The sequence below is a fragment of the Canis lupus genome, chromosome 5 (genome assembly GCF_011100685.1).
Source record: "Canis lupus familiaris isolate Mischka breed German Shepherd chromosome 5, alternate assembly UU_Cfam_GSD_1.0, whole genome shotgun sequence".
Classification (NCBI taxonomy): domain Eukaryota; kingdom Metazoa; phylum Chordata; class Mammalia; order Carnivora; family Canidae; genus Canis; species Canis lupus.
The window spans coordinates 913,916-931,313 of NC_049226.1; the positions used below are offsets into that span (position 1 = coordinate 913,916).

Genomic DNA, 17,398 nt, shown 5'->3' on the forward strand with positions numbered 1-17,398 from the left:
GATACCTCCTCACATCTATCATAATGGCTAAAATTAACAAGTCCGATAACAACAAATGTTGGCAAGGAAGTGGAGAAGGGAACCCTCTTACATTGTTGGTGGGAATGCAAACTGGTGCAGCCACCCTGGAAAACAATGTAGCTATTTTCTCCTCAAAACGTTAAAAATAGAGCTACCCTACCACCCAGCAATTGTAGTACTAGGTATTTATCCAAAGGATACAAACATAGTGATTCAAAGGGGCACCTGTACCCCAACGTCTACAATAGCCAAACTATGGAAGGGGCTCAGATGTCCATCGACAAATGAATGATTTAAAAAAAGGTGGTAAAAAAATAAAAAAATAAAAAAATAAAGAAGAGGTGGTGTGTATGTATGTATGTGTGTGTGTGTATATATATACACATATTTGAAATGGAATATTACCAAGCCATCAAAAAGAATGAAATCTTGCCATTTGCAATGACATGGATGGAACTAGAGGGTATTATGCTAAGTAAAATAAGTCATTTAGAGAAAGACAAATACTATATGATTTCACTCATATGTGGAATATAAGAAACAAAACAGATGAGTATAAGGGAAGGGAAGAAAAAATAAAATAAGATGAATTCAGAGAGGGAGACAAACCATAAGAGACACTGAACTCTAGGAAACAAACAGGGTCTCTGGAGGGGAGGTGGGTGCGAGGTTGGGGTAACTGGCTGATGGGCATTGAGGAGGGCACGTGACATAATGAGCATGGGGTGTTACATGCAACTGATGAATCACTAAGTTCTACCTCTGAAACTAATTTTAAACCCCAAAACAAAACAAAAACAACCCTAAAAGCAATCACTAGTTAGCACTGAATATAGTAAATGTTGCTTCTAAAATAGAGAAATTAAAAACAATTAAAAAAATAAAATAAATAAAATAAAATAGAGAAATTAAAGGAAAGAAAATACAGTTCATTCACAAAAAGAAGGAAGCATTGTGCAAACCTCGATTAAAATGATGGAACAATGTTTAAGTCGGATATAATTCTAGATCATTAACAGGGTAATTTCTCTTTTGAAAGATAAATTTCATTTTGTACCTAAAACCAAATTCCAACTATGTGCTTCTCTTAAAAGTTACACCTAAAATAAATGACACTAAAACAAACAAACAAAACTTAGGAGAAGAAATTAAAACTACTAAGAATTGCTTTTTACTTCCCCAATAATTTACTCCCTATTCTTTGAGCTAATATTTTCCCTCCTCCCTTGTCTGTCCAAAGGCTATCCCATGCTTTTACACCCAGAAAATGCTTACCTCCTCCAAGTAGGGCATGACATCCCACAGGGAAATGTAGTATGGTGTTATCACTGACTTATATGTAGCCTTAGGTATAGAATCTGGTTGGGGATGCTTGGGAATTCCTGCAATTAAGAAACAGAAGATTGGACCATTCTGAGATCCCCATTCAAGGCCACCACATACTCTGCTACCCCCAAACCACCATGAATGAGGGATCCAGTCAGTCACAGTACTGCTTTCCCAACTCTGGGAAGAATCGTAAGGTAGGCAGTAACTGAGTGGGATTCTTTCATATTTATAGGCTCTGAGGCAGGATGTCGTGCTGTCTGGGAAGAGGACGTGGCACATCAATACCACAGCTGGACCAAGAGTGCTCAACCCAGCCCGCTCGTTAGACTCTCCTAAAGTCCAATGGGAAAATATGAATGCTCAGGTTCTGTCCTTCTTCCCCATCTCAAACAAGACATACTTATCTAACAGTGCCGGAAAAACTAAATAAATAAATAACAGTGCTGGGATGGGCCCTACAAGTTCCAGAGAGGATTCCGATGCACAGCCAAGTAAGCAACATGGCCCTAGATGCTGAGTAACTAGAGGCTGAGTCCTGTATTCTGTGCATATGTGAACCCCCATGGCCTAATGGTAAAATAAACTGGAATAAACTGGATATCTCCCCAAAAGTCCATCCTTATCCATTCCATCAATCCCCTCTTCACAGGATAACAGACCAGTTGAGAGGCTGAGTTATTATTCAGAGAGGTTGCTGTAGGTACCCAAAGAAAAGCTAAAAAAGTCTTGATACGAGAAGTACTCAGGAGTATATTCTCCGTTCTCTGTCAGCAGTGCCCCGTAGTCTGAAAAATATAAAGAAATCTGTCATTTTCCCTAAGAAAGTTCCAACTGCAGCAAAGGAAGACATGAGAGCTCAGTACAAAGCAAAAAGATCCTTAAAACAGCTTTGCAAGGAAAATTTTTGGCATTAGATAAGAAAATACCGTGTCCCAATTAGTCCAAACCAGGAGACACCTGCCATACCTCCCAGGGCTTTCACCTGAAGGCCAATAACCCCAGTCCCTGGATATTGAGTAAGTCCGGCTGAGAGCCCAAGGCTACTCCAATCCAGTGGTTTCTCTTTTTTTATTTAATTTCTAATTAAACTTCCTTCCCTTCCCTTCTCTTCTTCCCTTCCCTTCCCTTCCCTTCCTTCCCACCTTCCTTCCCTCTCTCCCTTCTTCCCTCCTTCCCTTACTCCTTTCCTCCCTCCCTGCTCCAGTCCTGGAGATTGCTCCCAGAGACCCACCCGAAGAGGCTCCAATCTCAAATGGTGGGGTGGCCTAGGTTGGAGATAGCTGCGGGGCACAAGTACTTGCCATAGCTCGTGATCATAGGGAGGTAATTATCCAAAGATGCAGATCCACCCATGAAGCCGAAGTTGGTGCCACCATGGAACATATAGAAGTTGAGGGAGAAACTAGCATTGAACATTTCACGTACCTCTTTCTTTAACACTGCACGTAGGTAGGAGGAAAAGGATAAATGGGAGAGAAAGTTAAAATTTGGGAACATTAATAGCCCTTTGTGGGCTGTTCAAACTGCACGTATCACACATTTGTTTATGCATCTTAGTCTTAGGTAAATATATGTCTAAGTACTTCAGTGTCCCTGAAGTACTTAGTAGCTTCTCACAGTGAGTAACTAAAATCGTGGTGTTGGGAATATTTACCTTCAAAACACATTTTAATAGTATTTGTCAACTCTCCTGGAAGGACATGGAAGCTAATCTGGGACCAGGGAACACTCGACTTCCACCCAACGCACTTTCATTGAATTACCCTGTCAGAACAATGTAATCACTTTAATACAATCAGAGTGGAAACACTGCTCAAATTTCCATTGCAATTACAATGACCCAATGACCCCGGGGCGGGGGAGCTTCAGCCTTGTGCCCTGAATCTCAAGTGCAGACCAGTGCCATCTGTGTCTCTATTCTCCTGAGAAAGGACCTAAGAAGTACTCACTATGTGAATCTGCAAAATGGGGGGCAGTGCCCCATCCATCCAAAGATCTTGCTGTGTACACCATCATCAGTATGGGGCTCCGACCCTGAGAAAAATGAAGTGTCCATTTAGTCAAGTCTGCTACAGTTTAAAAGCCTTGAACTGCTTAGTAGGGACCTGCGAGGCCCAGTCCTCACAAACTCCCTTTACGACTCAGAGCATCCCCCCACGGCTCACACACCCTGAGTTCTACTCTCTTTTCTCAGGGCATTTCCCTGGTCCTCTTGGGGTTTCAATGGACTTCTCCCTCAGGCTTTGGTAAAATCAATTACCAAAGCAACATATCCCTTTCTGGAACAAAGGATCTCTTCATTCCCTTCAGGGACCAGATTAGAGGCCTAGTAAAAATTGCCTGGCCCAGGAGAAGCACTAAAAATGATCAACAAACAAATACTAAAAATGTTAAATCCCATTAAATAAGAATTCTCAATTCCCATAATTGTGTTTTGTTTTTATTAAAGTATAATTAAATGTTCTATTAGTTTCAGGTGTACAATATAATGATCAAAAATTCCATAGATTTCTCACTGCTCATCCTGTGTGCTTAATTCCCTTCACCTATTTCACCCAACCTCCGTCACCTCCCCCCTGGCAACTATAGGTTTAACATACTGGTCTTTAAGAGTCCGTTCTTGATCTCTTTTTTTGTTTGTTCATTTATTTTGTTTCTTAAACTCCACCTGAGAGACATCATATGGTATTTGTCCTTCTCTGACTTATTTCACTTAGCATTATACCCCCTAGATCTACCCATAGTGTTGCAAATGGCAAGATTTCATTATGTACACACACACACACACACACACACACACTATGGAATACTACATATACAAATAAAACAATCACATTTATGGACATATACATCATCGAAATACATAAACTTATAAAAATCACATTTTCTTTATGTATTTATCCATTATCACACACTTAGGCTGTCTCCATACCTTGGCTATTATAAATAATGTGGCTATGAACATAGAAGTACAGATCTCTCTTCAGGATAATTATTTCATTCCCTTTGCATACATACCCAGAAGCAAGACTTCTAAATCATACGGCAGTTCTATTTTTAATTTATGAACCTCTACAGTGTTTTCCATAATGGTTTTTACCAGTTTACGTCTCCACCAACAGTATACAAGGGTTTTCTTTTCTCCACATCCTTGCCAGCATTTGTTATCTCCTGACTGTTGATACAGTTTGTCTTAGTGTATTTTATCTGATATAAGTATAGCTACCGATCTGATTTGTTTTGGCTTCTATCTTCATGGAATATCTTTTTCCATCCTTTGATTTCAGTCTGTGTGTGTCCTCAAGGCTGACGTGAGTTTCTTGTTGCCAACAGATGGTTGGTTCTTTTTTTTTTTTTTAACCTATTTAGTGGGGATCCCTGGGTGGCGCAGCGGTTTAGCACCTGCCTTCGACCCAGGGCCTGATCCTGGAGACCCAGGATCGAGTCCCACATCAGGCTCCCCGCATGGAGCCTGCTTCTCCCTCTGCCTGTCTCTGCCTCTCTCACCCTCTGTGTATCTCATGAATAAATAAAATCTTAAAAAAAAAAAAAAAACTATTTAGCCATTCTATGTCTTTTGATTAGAGGATTTAGTCCATTTTACATTTAGTGTAATATTGGTAGGTATTATGTTAATGCTTTTCTGGTTGTTTGTAATTCCTTCCTTGTTGTTCCTCTCTTAATGTGTTCCTTTGTGGTTTGGTGATTTTTCTGTATTGGTATGTTTTGATTCCTTTCTTTAACTTTTGTATATCTACCACAGGATTTTGTTTTCTGGTTACCATGAGGCTTACATAAAACATCCCATATTGATAGCAACCTATTCTACTAGTAACAGGTTGGTTAACTTCAAACACATACTCTACATTTTTAACCCTATCCTTACATTTTATATTTCTGATGTCACAATTTATAATTTTACCTTGTGTATCATTAAAAAATTATTGTAGTGACAATTATTTTTAATACCTTTGTCTTTTAAACTTCATACTAGAGTTAAAACTGATTTACCTACTAGGACATTAGAGTGTTCTAAATTTAACCATACATTTACCTTCACCAGTGAGTTTTATACTTTCATATGTCTTCCTGTTACAAATTAGCTTTTCCTGTTACTAATTAGCTTACTGTTTCTTTCAGCTTATCTTCTTTCAACATTTTTTGTGAAGCTAGTCTGTTGTGATGAAATTTTTTAGCTTTCCAATAAATTTATTTATTTATTTATTTATTTATTTATTTATTTATTTAGCACAAGCAGAAGGAATGGCAGGCAGAGGGAGAGGGAGAAACAGGCTCCCTGCTGAGCAAGAAGCCACCACAGGGCTCAAACCCAAGACACTGGGATCATGACCTGAGGTGAAGGCAGATGCCTAACTGCACCACTTAGATGCCCCGAACTCCTTTAGCTTTGTCTGTCTGGCAAAGTCCACTTCCCCTTCTATTCTGAAGGACACTTTTGCTGGGTAGGGTATTCTGGGTTGGCAGTTTTTATCTTTTAGCACTTTGAATATACCATCCCACTTCCTTCTAGCCTATAAGATTTCGGCTCAAAAATCTGATAGCCATAAGGAGGGGGCAGATGTAAGATGGTAGGGTAGTAGGGGCATCCTGAACTTGCCTCCTCCTTCAAAAACAGCCAGATCAATGTTCAACTATTTGGAACACCTAAAAAGAAGATGTGACAATTAAGGAAACACTCTGCACAGTTGGAGGGAGAGAACGTGGCAGATGTGAAGTTTGGATTGGGAAGAGGACAGCTGTGTGACCACAAAGGGAAGAGGACTCTTTGCACAGAGCAAAGTCAGGAAGAGGAAGAAAATGGGAAAGAGCCCAGAGGGTCAGGACCGCACAATAAGCCACAAAGAAGAGATGCCCAGGGTTGCACAGGGAGATCACTCTCCTTCCCAGAGGCCATTTGGAAGAACGTATTTTCCCTCTCCAAAGACAAAAGGCAAGCCAGGAGCCACTGAGTGGTGCTCAATAGTAGGGTCAGAGGTGTGTGCAGAGGGCAGAAAATCCCTCAACAACGTTTTGCTGTGAGTCACGTAGGCTTAAATCCTGTGTTGCACACCCAGTGGCTGCTTTTCTGTGGCAGAATTAAGCAGAAAGCAGAGACAGGAGCAGACTGCAGGTAACCTGGCCGCCACTTTCCCTGTCTGCCACCACAGATTCAAGCCTCTGTGACCGCTTTTCTGGAACAGAAGGGAGTAGGGGACTGAGTTGAGTGCAGATGCCCAATAACCTGGTTCCAGCTTTTTGCTGAGCATTACAATAAACTGTAGCTTCTGCGTACACTGTGCGACAGCTTTCTGGGGTCAGGATGGTGCTGGGAATGCCTGGAGCCTCTCCTCTAGGGCACAGGAGTGGGCCCACACCTCACCTGGACTTTAAAACTTGGAGTTTTGAATTCCAGCCACCAGCCAGAGATAAAATGCAGGAGACCTGTGGTGCTGGCTGTGCCAATGGCGCAGGCACAGAGAGGGTAAGGACAGGGAACTGATGAAAGCCTGGGGCACAGGACATTGTCTGCTTTTCTAAAAGGTCCTCCTGAACAGTGGTGGCCTGGAGTTCTGCTCCCCAGGGACAAGAGGGTAGGGTGACCCCATACTCTTGCTCCTCCACCACTCCCCCCTCCTCTACCCCACTAGCATAGTCAGAGAGCACCCCCAGTGGGGGCTGGAGTCCCCTACACTAAACCCTGCTCCCCTGCACTTGGCAGGAGCATCTTCACAAGGGCCAGCCAGCTTGTGGGCCTGCCCAGCAGGCCTCTCCCTCAGAACAGCACAAGCCACCACATCTACCAAGTCTATTGATTAAAGAAAGCTCCAAAACATCAGCTTCCAGGGAAATAGGACCAGGCTTGCTTCCTTTTTCTTTCTTTCTTTTTTCTTTTTTGTCCTGTTTTCTTAATTTTTAAAAAATTGAAAAAAATTTTTTTACATTTCTTAATTTTTTTATTCTTTACCCTTTATTTTATAAATATATAAATATATATATATTTCTCTTTACTATTATATTTTTGTATCAATGTTTATAATCTATTGTTCATTTGTTGGTCCATTTGTTTCCTTCTCTTATTTTTCAGGTCAGGCTCCTGTTCTCTCTCTCTCTCTTTTCCTTTCCCTTCTCTTTCTTCCTTTTTTCTTTTTAAGAATCAGGCTTATTGAGGATCCCTGGGTGGCTCAGCGGTTTAGTGCCTGCCTTTGGCCCAGGGCGTGATCCTGGAGTCCCGGGACTGAGTCCCACGTCGGGCTCCCGGCATGGAGCCTGCTTCTCCCTCCTCCTGTGTCTCTGCCTCTTTGCCTCTCTCTCTCTCTCTCCCTCTGTCTATCATAAATAAATAAATAAATAAATAAATAAATAAATAAATAAATAAATATTTAAAAAAAAGAATCAGGCTTATTTATAGCTTATTGTTTATCTCTTTGTTTGCATTTTTGTTCCATTTCCTTTTCTCTTGTCTTGGACCAGTCTTTTTTGTTTGATTTTTGTTTGTCTTTGTGTTTTTTCTTCTTTTCTTTCTCTCTTTTGCAGGCTTATCTCGACAAACAAAAGGACACCTACCTAAAGGTCCAAACACTCCTCACTACAACCACTATAAGCAAGGAAGAGTTCTGTGGTGGAAGGACCAGTGGAAAGAGTAGCCAAAAGACAAGAGCAGAGTGTACACAGCATGTACCAGAAACACCTCCTGAAGTTTTTGTTGTTGTTGTTCTTATCACTGTTTTTACTGTTTTTTTTTTCTTTTCTTTTTTTTTCATTCCTCTTTTCCCTTCTGGAAACAATAATTAGACCAAGAAATTTGCCCCAAAAGAAAGAACAGTAGGTAATACTTGGCATCAGGGATTTAATCAATATGGATATAAGTAAAATGTCTGAACTATAGTTTTTGTTTTAAGATTTTATTATTTATTCATGAGAGACACAGGGAGAGAGGCAGAGACACAGGCAGAGGGAGAAGCAGGCTCCCTGCGGGGAAGCCAATGTAGGACTCGATCCCAGGACCCCGAGATCACAAGCTGAGCCAAAAACAGATGCTCAACCACTGAGCCACCCAGGCATCCCAGAACTACAATTTAAAACAATGATTATAAAGATATTAGCCGGGCTTGAAAAAAAGCATAGAAGACACTAGAGAATCTTTTACTATAGAAATAAAAGAACTAAAATCTAATAAGACCCAGCAATTGCACTGCTGGGGATAAAAAAATAAATAAATAAAAATTAAAATAAAAATAAAAATAATAAATAAATAAATAAATAAATAAATAAATAAATAAGTAAAATCTAATCAGGCCAAAATTTAAAATGCCATTACTGAGATGCAGTCACAAATCGAGGGGTTAACAGCGAGGATAAATGAGGCAGAAGAAAGAGTCACTGATAATTAAAGACAAAATGATGGAAAATAAGGAAGCTGAAAAGAAAAAAGACAACTCCTATATCGTGAAAGGAGACTTTCAGAACTCAGCAATTCCATAAAAGCAAAATAATATCCAGATAATTGGGCCCCAGAAGATGAAGAGGGCAAGAGAGGGACAAAAGGTTTATTTGAACAAATTATCGCAAACCTTTTTCCAAGGAAGATCTACAAATAGCCAACAGACACATGGCTTGACATCCCTCATCATTAGGGAAATATAAGTCAAAAGCACGATGAGATCCCACCTGACACCTGTCAGAATGGCTAAAATTAACTACTCAGGAAACAACAGATGTTGGAGAGGATGTGGAGAAAGGGGAACCCTCTTGCACTGTTGGTGGGAATGTGAACTGGTGCAGCCACGCTGGGAAACTGTGGAGGATCCTCAAATTTTAAAAATAGAGCTGCCCTATGACCCAGCAATTGCACTACTGGGGATTTATCCAAAGGAAACAAACATACTGATTTGCAGGGGCACCTGCACCCCGATGTTCATAGCAGCAATCTCCAGAATAGCCAAACTATGGCAAGAGCCCAGATGTCCATAAATCCCCTATGCTTTCAGCACACTTTTCATTCTTTTTTCTCTTTCTCTTAAGATTGGATGAATTCTACTGCCCTGTCTTCGAGGTTTGCAGATCCATTTTTTTCACTTCATCGAGTCTCTATTGAGCCTCTCTATTGACTCTTTCAGTTCAGTATTGTATTCTTCAGCTCTATGATTTGTTTGGAACTTTGCTGAAAGTTCTCACTTTGCACATGCATTGCCCTCTTGACCACAGTAAGTATCGCTATGATGATTATTTCGAACTCTATAAGGCAAACACTTATTTACATTTCATTAAGATCTATTTCTGGAGTTTCTTCTTCTGTTTGGAGCTTATTCTTCTGTTTCTTTCATTTTCTTTGACTCTGTCACTTTCTGTGCTTAGATAAAATAGCATTCTCTCACCCCCTTGACAGAATGATCTCACGTAGGAGATCAGCCCAACCTAAGTTCCTGGCTGCCTCTCAAACTTGTGTGGTTGTCCAAGCAATCTTTTTGTATTTTTTAAATTTTTTATTTATTTATGATAGTCACACACACAGAGAGAGAGAGAGAGAGGCAGAGACATAGGCAGAGGGAAAAGCAGGCTCCATGCCAGGAGCCTGACGTGGGATTCAATCCTGGGTCTCCAGGATCGCGCCCTGGTCCAAAGGCAGGCGCTAAACCGCTGCGCCACCCAGGGATCCCAATCTTTTTGTATTTTAATGGCTCGCAGTAGTTGAGTGTGTGCCAAGAACTGACCATGTTCCAAAGGAGAAGATGACAATCAGCAAGCTCCTTCCAGGGACACACAGGGCGATGGGCACATTGTAGCTTGTTCCTCTGTTCTGGGCCCAGGTATACACAGCCACAGTGTGGGCAGGAGGTGCTTCTGTGCTTGTTAAGGACTTTTTGTTTGGTCTGTTGCTGCAGTACCCATGAGCACAGGCCCCACTGGCTACTAGAACCAGGTGATCCAGCAGCCTGTTCCTCAGGTCACTGCTGCAAAAGCTAGGTCCCAGATGTGTTCACAAGCTCCTTCCACGGAGATTCTGGGGACTTGATTTTATGACTGGAGTGAACTGAAAAGAAGGTGCGAGAAGTGTCTGCCAGCTTTCCAGGACTGGGAAGACTGCAGCCGGCCTTTAGTGGCCCGCGAAATTAGAAGGCTGGCCTTCAGGCAGCAACTTTTAAAGTATGCAGATGTACCTCTTCAGGGACTGACTGGAAGACGGATGATTTTGCCTTTCCCTCTGTGCTAAGCCCTGACGGGTGGGGGTGGGGGTCAATCATGATTAGTGCTCACGAGACCACAACTGCTTCTTTTCTTATAGTCTTGTGGGTCTCATGGCACAGCTTTCAGAGCTAGGTGTTTGGAAGCCCACACCTCCAATGGAAGTCTTGAAAGTTGGGGTGCTCGATGTGTGGTCCCAGTCTTTCACTCCTCAGAGAGTAGCTAGGAGTTAGGGATACCCTCTCGACTGTGGCACTGTATGGGGGTGAGGTTTATGGTGAGAATGTGTCTAGCCTTTCTCACCTATTTTGATGTGGGTATTTTCTCATTCTCACAGTACGTATAGTCACTCAGCTAGTTTCTGGACCTGTTTCAGAGAGAATTGCTTACGGGTGGCTGGACGTCTGGGAGTTCAGGAGTCTCCTGTGTCCCTCCAAACACTTTCACTCCAAACTACACTCTCAGTTCCTTCCATTTATTTTTAGAGAAATCCTGATTTATATTCCTGGAAGCATTCCACTTCAGTAAAATATCTCCTAAGGCACAACGTTCTGAGTAGAAAAACAAATATTTCAAACATGCTCCTACCAGTATGAAGAAATGTTGTAATGTCACTCATAGTAATAAAATTCAAGCTTTCAAAACTATTGGCAGTAGATGCCACAGATTTGACTTACGTGAAGGCTGCCACCGATAGCATCCTAAGTGTCTTTCATATAAACTGTTATCAGAATGGATCTCTTCCTGTCTGTATTTTGGTATTTCAGCTTTGTTGCTGTTGTTTTGTTCTTAATTTTAATGCAGGGACTTTATAATTACTCTGTGTTGACTTCAGCCTACTGTGACATAGCAGATACCAGTCAGAACAGAGCCAACGACAGAGCCCCGACAAGGACAAGGAAGGCACCTGTTTGATCACCAGTCTACACCCAGAGCCTAGCACAGGACCTGGCACGAGGGACCCACTCAAAACAATGTGCTCATTCTGATCTAAAGTTGAAACATCTAACTTTTCATCCACTTCATGCTTTTGCTCCCCTTTAACTATGTAGGCTCTACTTTGTCCAGTCGGAGAAGCAGCTCTTTGACCGAGAGCACAAAAACAAACGAGGTGTTCAAAAGCTCTGCTTTCTCCCCATATTCGGTTACATCTGTCCTAAGAATCGTGTTTCTCTCGTGTTCACTTTCTCACATAAGAAATGCACTGAAAATAAATTACAACGAACTTCCACTACTTAATTCCTATGACTGCTCCCTCACCACAGAAGGAACTTAATGGTGGATGATATAAGAAAGTGAGAAGAGCACAGGATCTGGAGGCAGCACTTTTGGGTTTAAGCCCAGGTTATTCTATTTCATGATTATTCACATGTGATCTCAAATCAGTACTTCAACCTTTCTAAACCGCAGTTTCCTCATCTGCAAAATGAGAATAAGATCAATAGGTTTTTACATGGTGATTTAAGAAATAAACATGAAGGGATCCCTGGGTGGCTCAGTGGTTGAGCGTCTGCCTTCAGCTCAGGGCGTGACCTCGGGGTCCTGGGATCGAGTCCCACATCCAGCTCCCTGCAAGGAGCCTGTTTCTCCCTCTGCCTGTGTCCCTGCCTCTTTCTGGGTCTCTCATGAATAAATAAATACAATCTTAAAAAAAAAAAAACATAAAAAATTGGGAAGAATAATAAGGCAAAAACATGTATATAAATGTTATCATCTAATGTTTTTCTAGCTCTTACTCTAGAGAGAGTACTACCTCATACTCTACATTTGCCTTCATTTGTTTATTGTCTGTCTCTTATCACTAAAATATAAGCTCCAAAACCTCTGCTTTTAGAGATCTCATTCACTGCTTTATTTTTTTTAAGATTTTATTTATTCATAGAGACACAGAGAGAGAGAGAGGCAGAGACAGGCAGAGGGAGAAGCAGACTCCATGCAGGGAGCCCGACGTGGGACTCAATCCCGGGTCTCCAGGATCACACCCTGGGCTGAAGGAGGCGCTAAACCACTGAGCCACCAGGGCTGCCCTCGTTCACTACTTTATACACAATGACCTGAAAAGTGCCTAAGTGGCACATAGTAGATGCTAAAAACATTTACTGGCTGACTCAATGAATAAAACAATGACCTCATTTTCAGCACTTTGCTAATTACAGACAGCCTACCACTTCTAACTCTGGATTCCACCGGTTTTATTGCCTCCTCATTCTTCTTCCATGATCAATGTTATTAGCATCTATTTCAGTGTGGACTCTGCTGGGAATTATAGTCCCTCCTCCTCTTCTCTTGGAGTGCACTCGCCCCAACCCCTGCACGTCTCTCAGCTACTTGTACTGCTTCCTGATTTTGGCCCAGTCATCCGAAGGCTGGATACCCATCCCTTTGTACTCTTCTCTAAATCTTAGTGCTGTCTTAGACTACAGGGAGGAGAATCAGGGATTTGACAGTTTTTAGAACCCCAGGCATTATTTTATATGGACGGCAACTAACAGATGCTTTTTTGCTCCTAATACCACATATCTCAGTCCTGTGCAAAGTGAAGCAAGTAACCACGGATCTCAGCTGATGCTAGAAGCCAATGCTACCCTCTGATCTCCAGTTACCCACTAATAGTTTTACTACAAGTAGCATTTCCTATCTTGTGTTTATTTACACCCATGTCTTTCTCACTGGATCAGAAATAGTTACAGGTGGATGGGGCCATGAATGAAGGGTTAACATAAACCTCTGTCTTGGCCCATGCAAACTGACTTCAGGTCCACTTGAAAACCAGATCAAGGCAGAATGTTATCCACACTATCAGGTAGATCGTTCTGGTTAAAATGGCCTCTGATTAGCAAACTGTATCTGGGTTGGACGACTATGAATCCTAGACAAATCCAACTAGAGACACAGCTTCCTGCCTGCAGTGTATCTTGGAACCAAGAGTTCCCTGTAGGACACCCAGAATCTGCACCCATGGGGCTGTGACAGGGGTACCACTTGGTTCCTCTCCCAAGACTGAGGCTTCTCTGCCAGGAGGGCTCCCATTCCCTGAAACTTGAGCTATCAGTTTGGGCGGGCATAGCCCCTGGACTGCTGTGAGGATTCCTACTGATGCTGCCCTGCTGGCAGGCAATGCTTCTCGTTCCATGTCCTTCTACGGGGCAATGGGCCAGGCATTGTAAGCACTGGGGTTTTATTCAGTTCCACCGCAAACCACCGAGTGCAGGCATTTCAAGGGTCTAACAGATCCGAGTTTTCATTGAACTAATCCCTGATGAGAATGTCCCTCCCCCCCAAAAATGAGCTAAAAGGTCCTCGCATGAGCAAGAATCAGAACAGCTCCCGTCTCTGCAATGTCCTTACCTGGAGTGAGAAGAGCGTGTCGTAAGTCTCTTTCTTTATGTGTCTCATGTGAACGGTGGAGAGTGCTGTGGAGGGAAGGGGTATCACGCCAGGTCCTGCACGGGCGCCGCTGGGCAGAGGCCCCACGCTTCCAGGTCCTCCCCTGGGGCCCTCGCGCTCTTCCTGTGAACACTTCGTGCGTGGAGGTTAGCACTAAAGAGGCGGATGCCCACTTGCTTCAGACAAAGTGCTTTCACACGCCTCCCTTCATTCAGCATTTAAATGAGCCCCAGACAGTGAGAAGGGCGGTGGAGTACAGTGAGAAGGGTGGTGTATGCTGATGATACATGAAGGCCAAGCGGAGCCACAGCCCAGGGGTGACCAGCCAAGGACCTGGGCTTCACTGCAGGCTCCTTGGCTTCCAACTCAGAACACTGACCTGCCTTCTTGCAAGATGAGGGGCGCCAAAGGGGGGCCATCAGCAGAGGACAACGCGCCTGACAGGCGGCCAGTGGAAGGGCCAGGGGCACTGCCCTCCCGCTCTACTTCTTGGCTTGTCACCTCCTTCCATTTCCCTAAGTATCAATCCACATTTCCTCCTTATGATCCGATTCCATGTTTATCTACCACATTCATTCCCCAAGCGTATCTGCCCCCTGAGCTCCTGGGCTCAGGCCAAGGCAGCCCTTTCTCTACCGCTGTCTCCACTCCCTGTTGTTCTTCACGCTGACCCCGGCCAGGCCCCACTCTGGCCACTAAGCACTGGAGAGGACGGAGCAAGTGCTCTGCGTTGCTGTTGCTCTGGACGTAATGGCTGCGGACGTGGAGATGGAAGCACTGGCTCCCTACCTCAGCCCCACCACTTTTTCCTAAAAACTATGGGGCCCCAGGGCACCTGCGTGGCTCAGGCAGGGAAGCGGCCGACCTCAGCCCCAGTTGCGATCTCGGGGTCCCAGGATCGGGGCATCAGCCTCTGCGCTCAGTGGGGAATCTGCTTCTCTACCCCTCCCCCTACTCACATTGTCTCTCTTTTTCTCACTCAAGTAAATAAAATCTTTAAAAACAAAAGTCCCAAAAACCTATGGGGCCTCATGCATGGGAAATGGAGAAATAAAAGCATCAGAAGGACCGCTGTTGTGTTTCCGACCTCACGGTACAGGAGACAGAGAAAAGAGAAGTTGTACCCTGAGTCAAGTGGCCTCTGGTCAGCGCTTCTCCGTCATCTCCGGTCATAAGCAACACCTTAATCCCTCTTGTAACCAGGGCCTGGGGAGAAAGTCGGTAAGGTAAACGGACTGTCTCTGGTCCCATGGGATGCCTTCTCTCTAGGAAGAAAAATCATGGTGATAAAAATACTGGAATGATACTGGGAAGTGGAGAAAAAGGCTGAATTCCCCATCCAACTACTTGTAAGTTAGTAAATTGGAACAAAAATGTCACCCCTGCCTCAGCCACACTCGGGGACACCAAACCGACAATGCAAATGTCCCGCCTAGAGGAAGAAGCAGGGGACGGTTCGCACTCACCTTAGCCCAGCGCCTTCCCCTAAGGACCCGAGCCGTAGTCATCAGAGAATCTGGCCAGCGCGCCAGAGAGCAGACGGTCGCCCTCCGCCGCGCTCAGGGTGACCACACGCCGAGGACCCACCCACGGGATGACCAGGGAACACGCACAACTGCTGGCGGCCCTTTGGTCAATGGCAAGCTCTGGTCAATCTTGGTTTAGCCAGTGTGTGGCCATACTTGTTGCAGGTGAGCCTTTAAGGCCTCTACTTTCAAAGAGAAAGAGAAAAGGTGAAGACACGGATCTGTTTTAAGATAAAATACTGAGACTGCGGCCCTGAGCACGGAGAACGGCCAAAGGTCCCCCTTCCTGGGCCTGTGGGTCACAAGATCTGGAAGGTAAACTGTTCCTGCAATTACACCAGAGCCGCTTGCCGGGTAGGAAGGGTGGTCTGCTTCGGCCCAACTCCTGGGAAAGGCGGGAAGCCTGAGAGGTGAGCAGAACGAGCACAAGGGGCAGCGGGTTCCTTTTTTATTCAATGCAATTCGCCAGCACGTAGCACACCGCAGCGCTCGAGACTCCACTCGTCAGCCGCGGAGAGCCCTCGGTGCCCGTCACATCACGCGCGCCCTTCACGCCATCACCAGATCACCAAGTCCCCTCGTCCCCCACCGTCCAGCAACCCTCAGTAGGCCTCCTACCGTTACAGGTTTCTTTTTTTTTTTTTTTAATTTTTTTTTTATTATTTATTTATGATAGTCACACACAGAGAGAGAGAGAGAGAGGCAGAGACACAGGCAGAGGGAGAAGCAGGCTCCATGCAGGGAGCCCGATGTGGGACTCGATCCTGGGTCTCCAGGATCAGGCTCTGGGTTGAAGGTGGCGCTAAAACGCTGAGCCACCCGGGATGCCCATTCTGCCCATTTCTTGACTGGATTATTTGGATTTTCGGTGTTGAGTTTAATGAGTTCTTTATAGATCTTGGATACCAGCCCTTCATCTGATACGTCGTTTGCAAATATCTTCTCCCATTCCATAGGTTGCTTTTTATTTTGCCGTTTCCTTTGCTGTATAGAAGTATTTTTATCTTGATCAAGTCCAATAGTTCATCTTTGCTTTTATTTCCTTTGTGTTTGGAAATGTGTCTAACAAGGAGCTGCTGTGGCCGAGGTTGAAGAGGTTGCTGCCTGTGTCCTCCTCTCCAATTTTGATGGAATCTTGTCTCACATTTAGATCTTTCATCAATTTTAAGTTTATCTTTGTGTCTCATGTAAGAGAATGGTCCAGTTTCATTTTTCTGCACGTGGCTGTCCAATTCTCCCAGCACCATTTATTGAAGAGACTGTCCTTTTTCCAGTGGATAGTCTTTCCTACTTTGTCAAGTGTTAGTTGACCATAGAGTTGAGGGTCCATTTCTGGATTCTCTATTTTGTTCCATTGATCTATGTGTCTGTTTTTGTGCCAGGACCACACTGTCTTGATGATCGCAACTTTGTAGTACGACCTGAAATCTGGCATTGTGATGCGCCCAGCTATGGTTTTCTTTTTCAATATTCCTCTGGCTATTCGGGGTCTTTTCTGATTCCACACAAACCTTAGGATTATTTGTTCCGACTCTGTGAAGAAAGTCCATGGTATTGTGATAGGGCTTGCACTGAATGTGTAGGTTGCCATGGGGAGCACTGACATTTCACAACATCTGTTCTTCTAATCCATGAGCATGGCCTGTTTCCCATCTCTTTGTGCGTTACTCCATTTCTTTCATAAGTGTTCTGTAGTTTGTAGAGTACAGACCTCTCACCTATTTGGTTGGGTTTATTCCTAGGTATCTTATGGTTTTGGTGCAGTTGTAAATTTCTTTCTTAATTTCTCTTTCTTTAGTCTCATTGTTAGTGTATAGAAATGCAACTGATTTCCATGTGTTGACTTTATATCCTGTCACATTGTGGAATTGCTAAGAGTTCTAGCAATTTTGAGGTGAAGTATCATGTCATCTGTGAAGAGTGAAAGTTTGACTTCTTCTTTACCAATTTGA

The 17,398-nt window shown here is 43.7% G+C and overlaps 1 protein-coding gene across 7 annotated transcripts in view; it reads right to left on the minus strand.

Moving 5' to 3' along the window:
* Positions 1–17,398, minus strand: part of LOC607396 (beta-galactosidase-1-like protein 2) — a 59,062-nt gene that overhangs the window by 11,856 nt on the left and 29,808 nt on the right. For all 7 annotated transcript variants that reach the window (XM_038535588.1, XM_038535585.1, XM_038535589.1 and 4 more), the window contains exons 9-14: positions 15,045–15,126; positions 13,882–13,946; positions 3,300–3,384; positions 2,652–2,789; positions 2,055–2,135; positions 1,297–1,403 (exon numbers count right to left, since the gene is read on the minus strand). In XM_038535588.1, the coding sequence (XP_038391516.1) occupies positions 1,297–1,403; positions 2,055–2,135; positions 2,652–2,789; positions 3,300–3,384; positions 13,882–13,946; positions 15,045–15,126 (558 nt within the window). The remainder of the gene's footprint in view (positions 1–1,296; positions 1,404–2,054; positions 2,136–2,651; positions 2,790–3,299; positions 3,385–13,881; positions 13,947–15,044; positions 15,127–17,398) is intronic.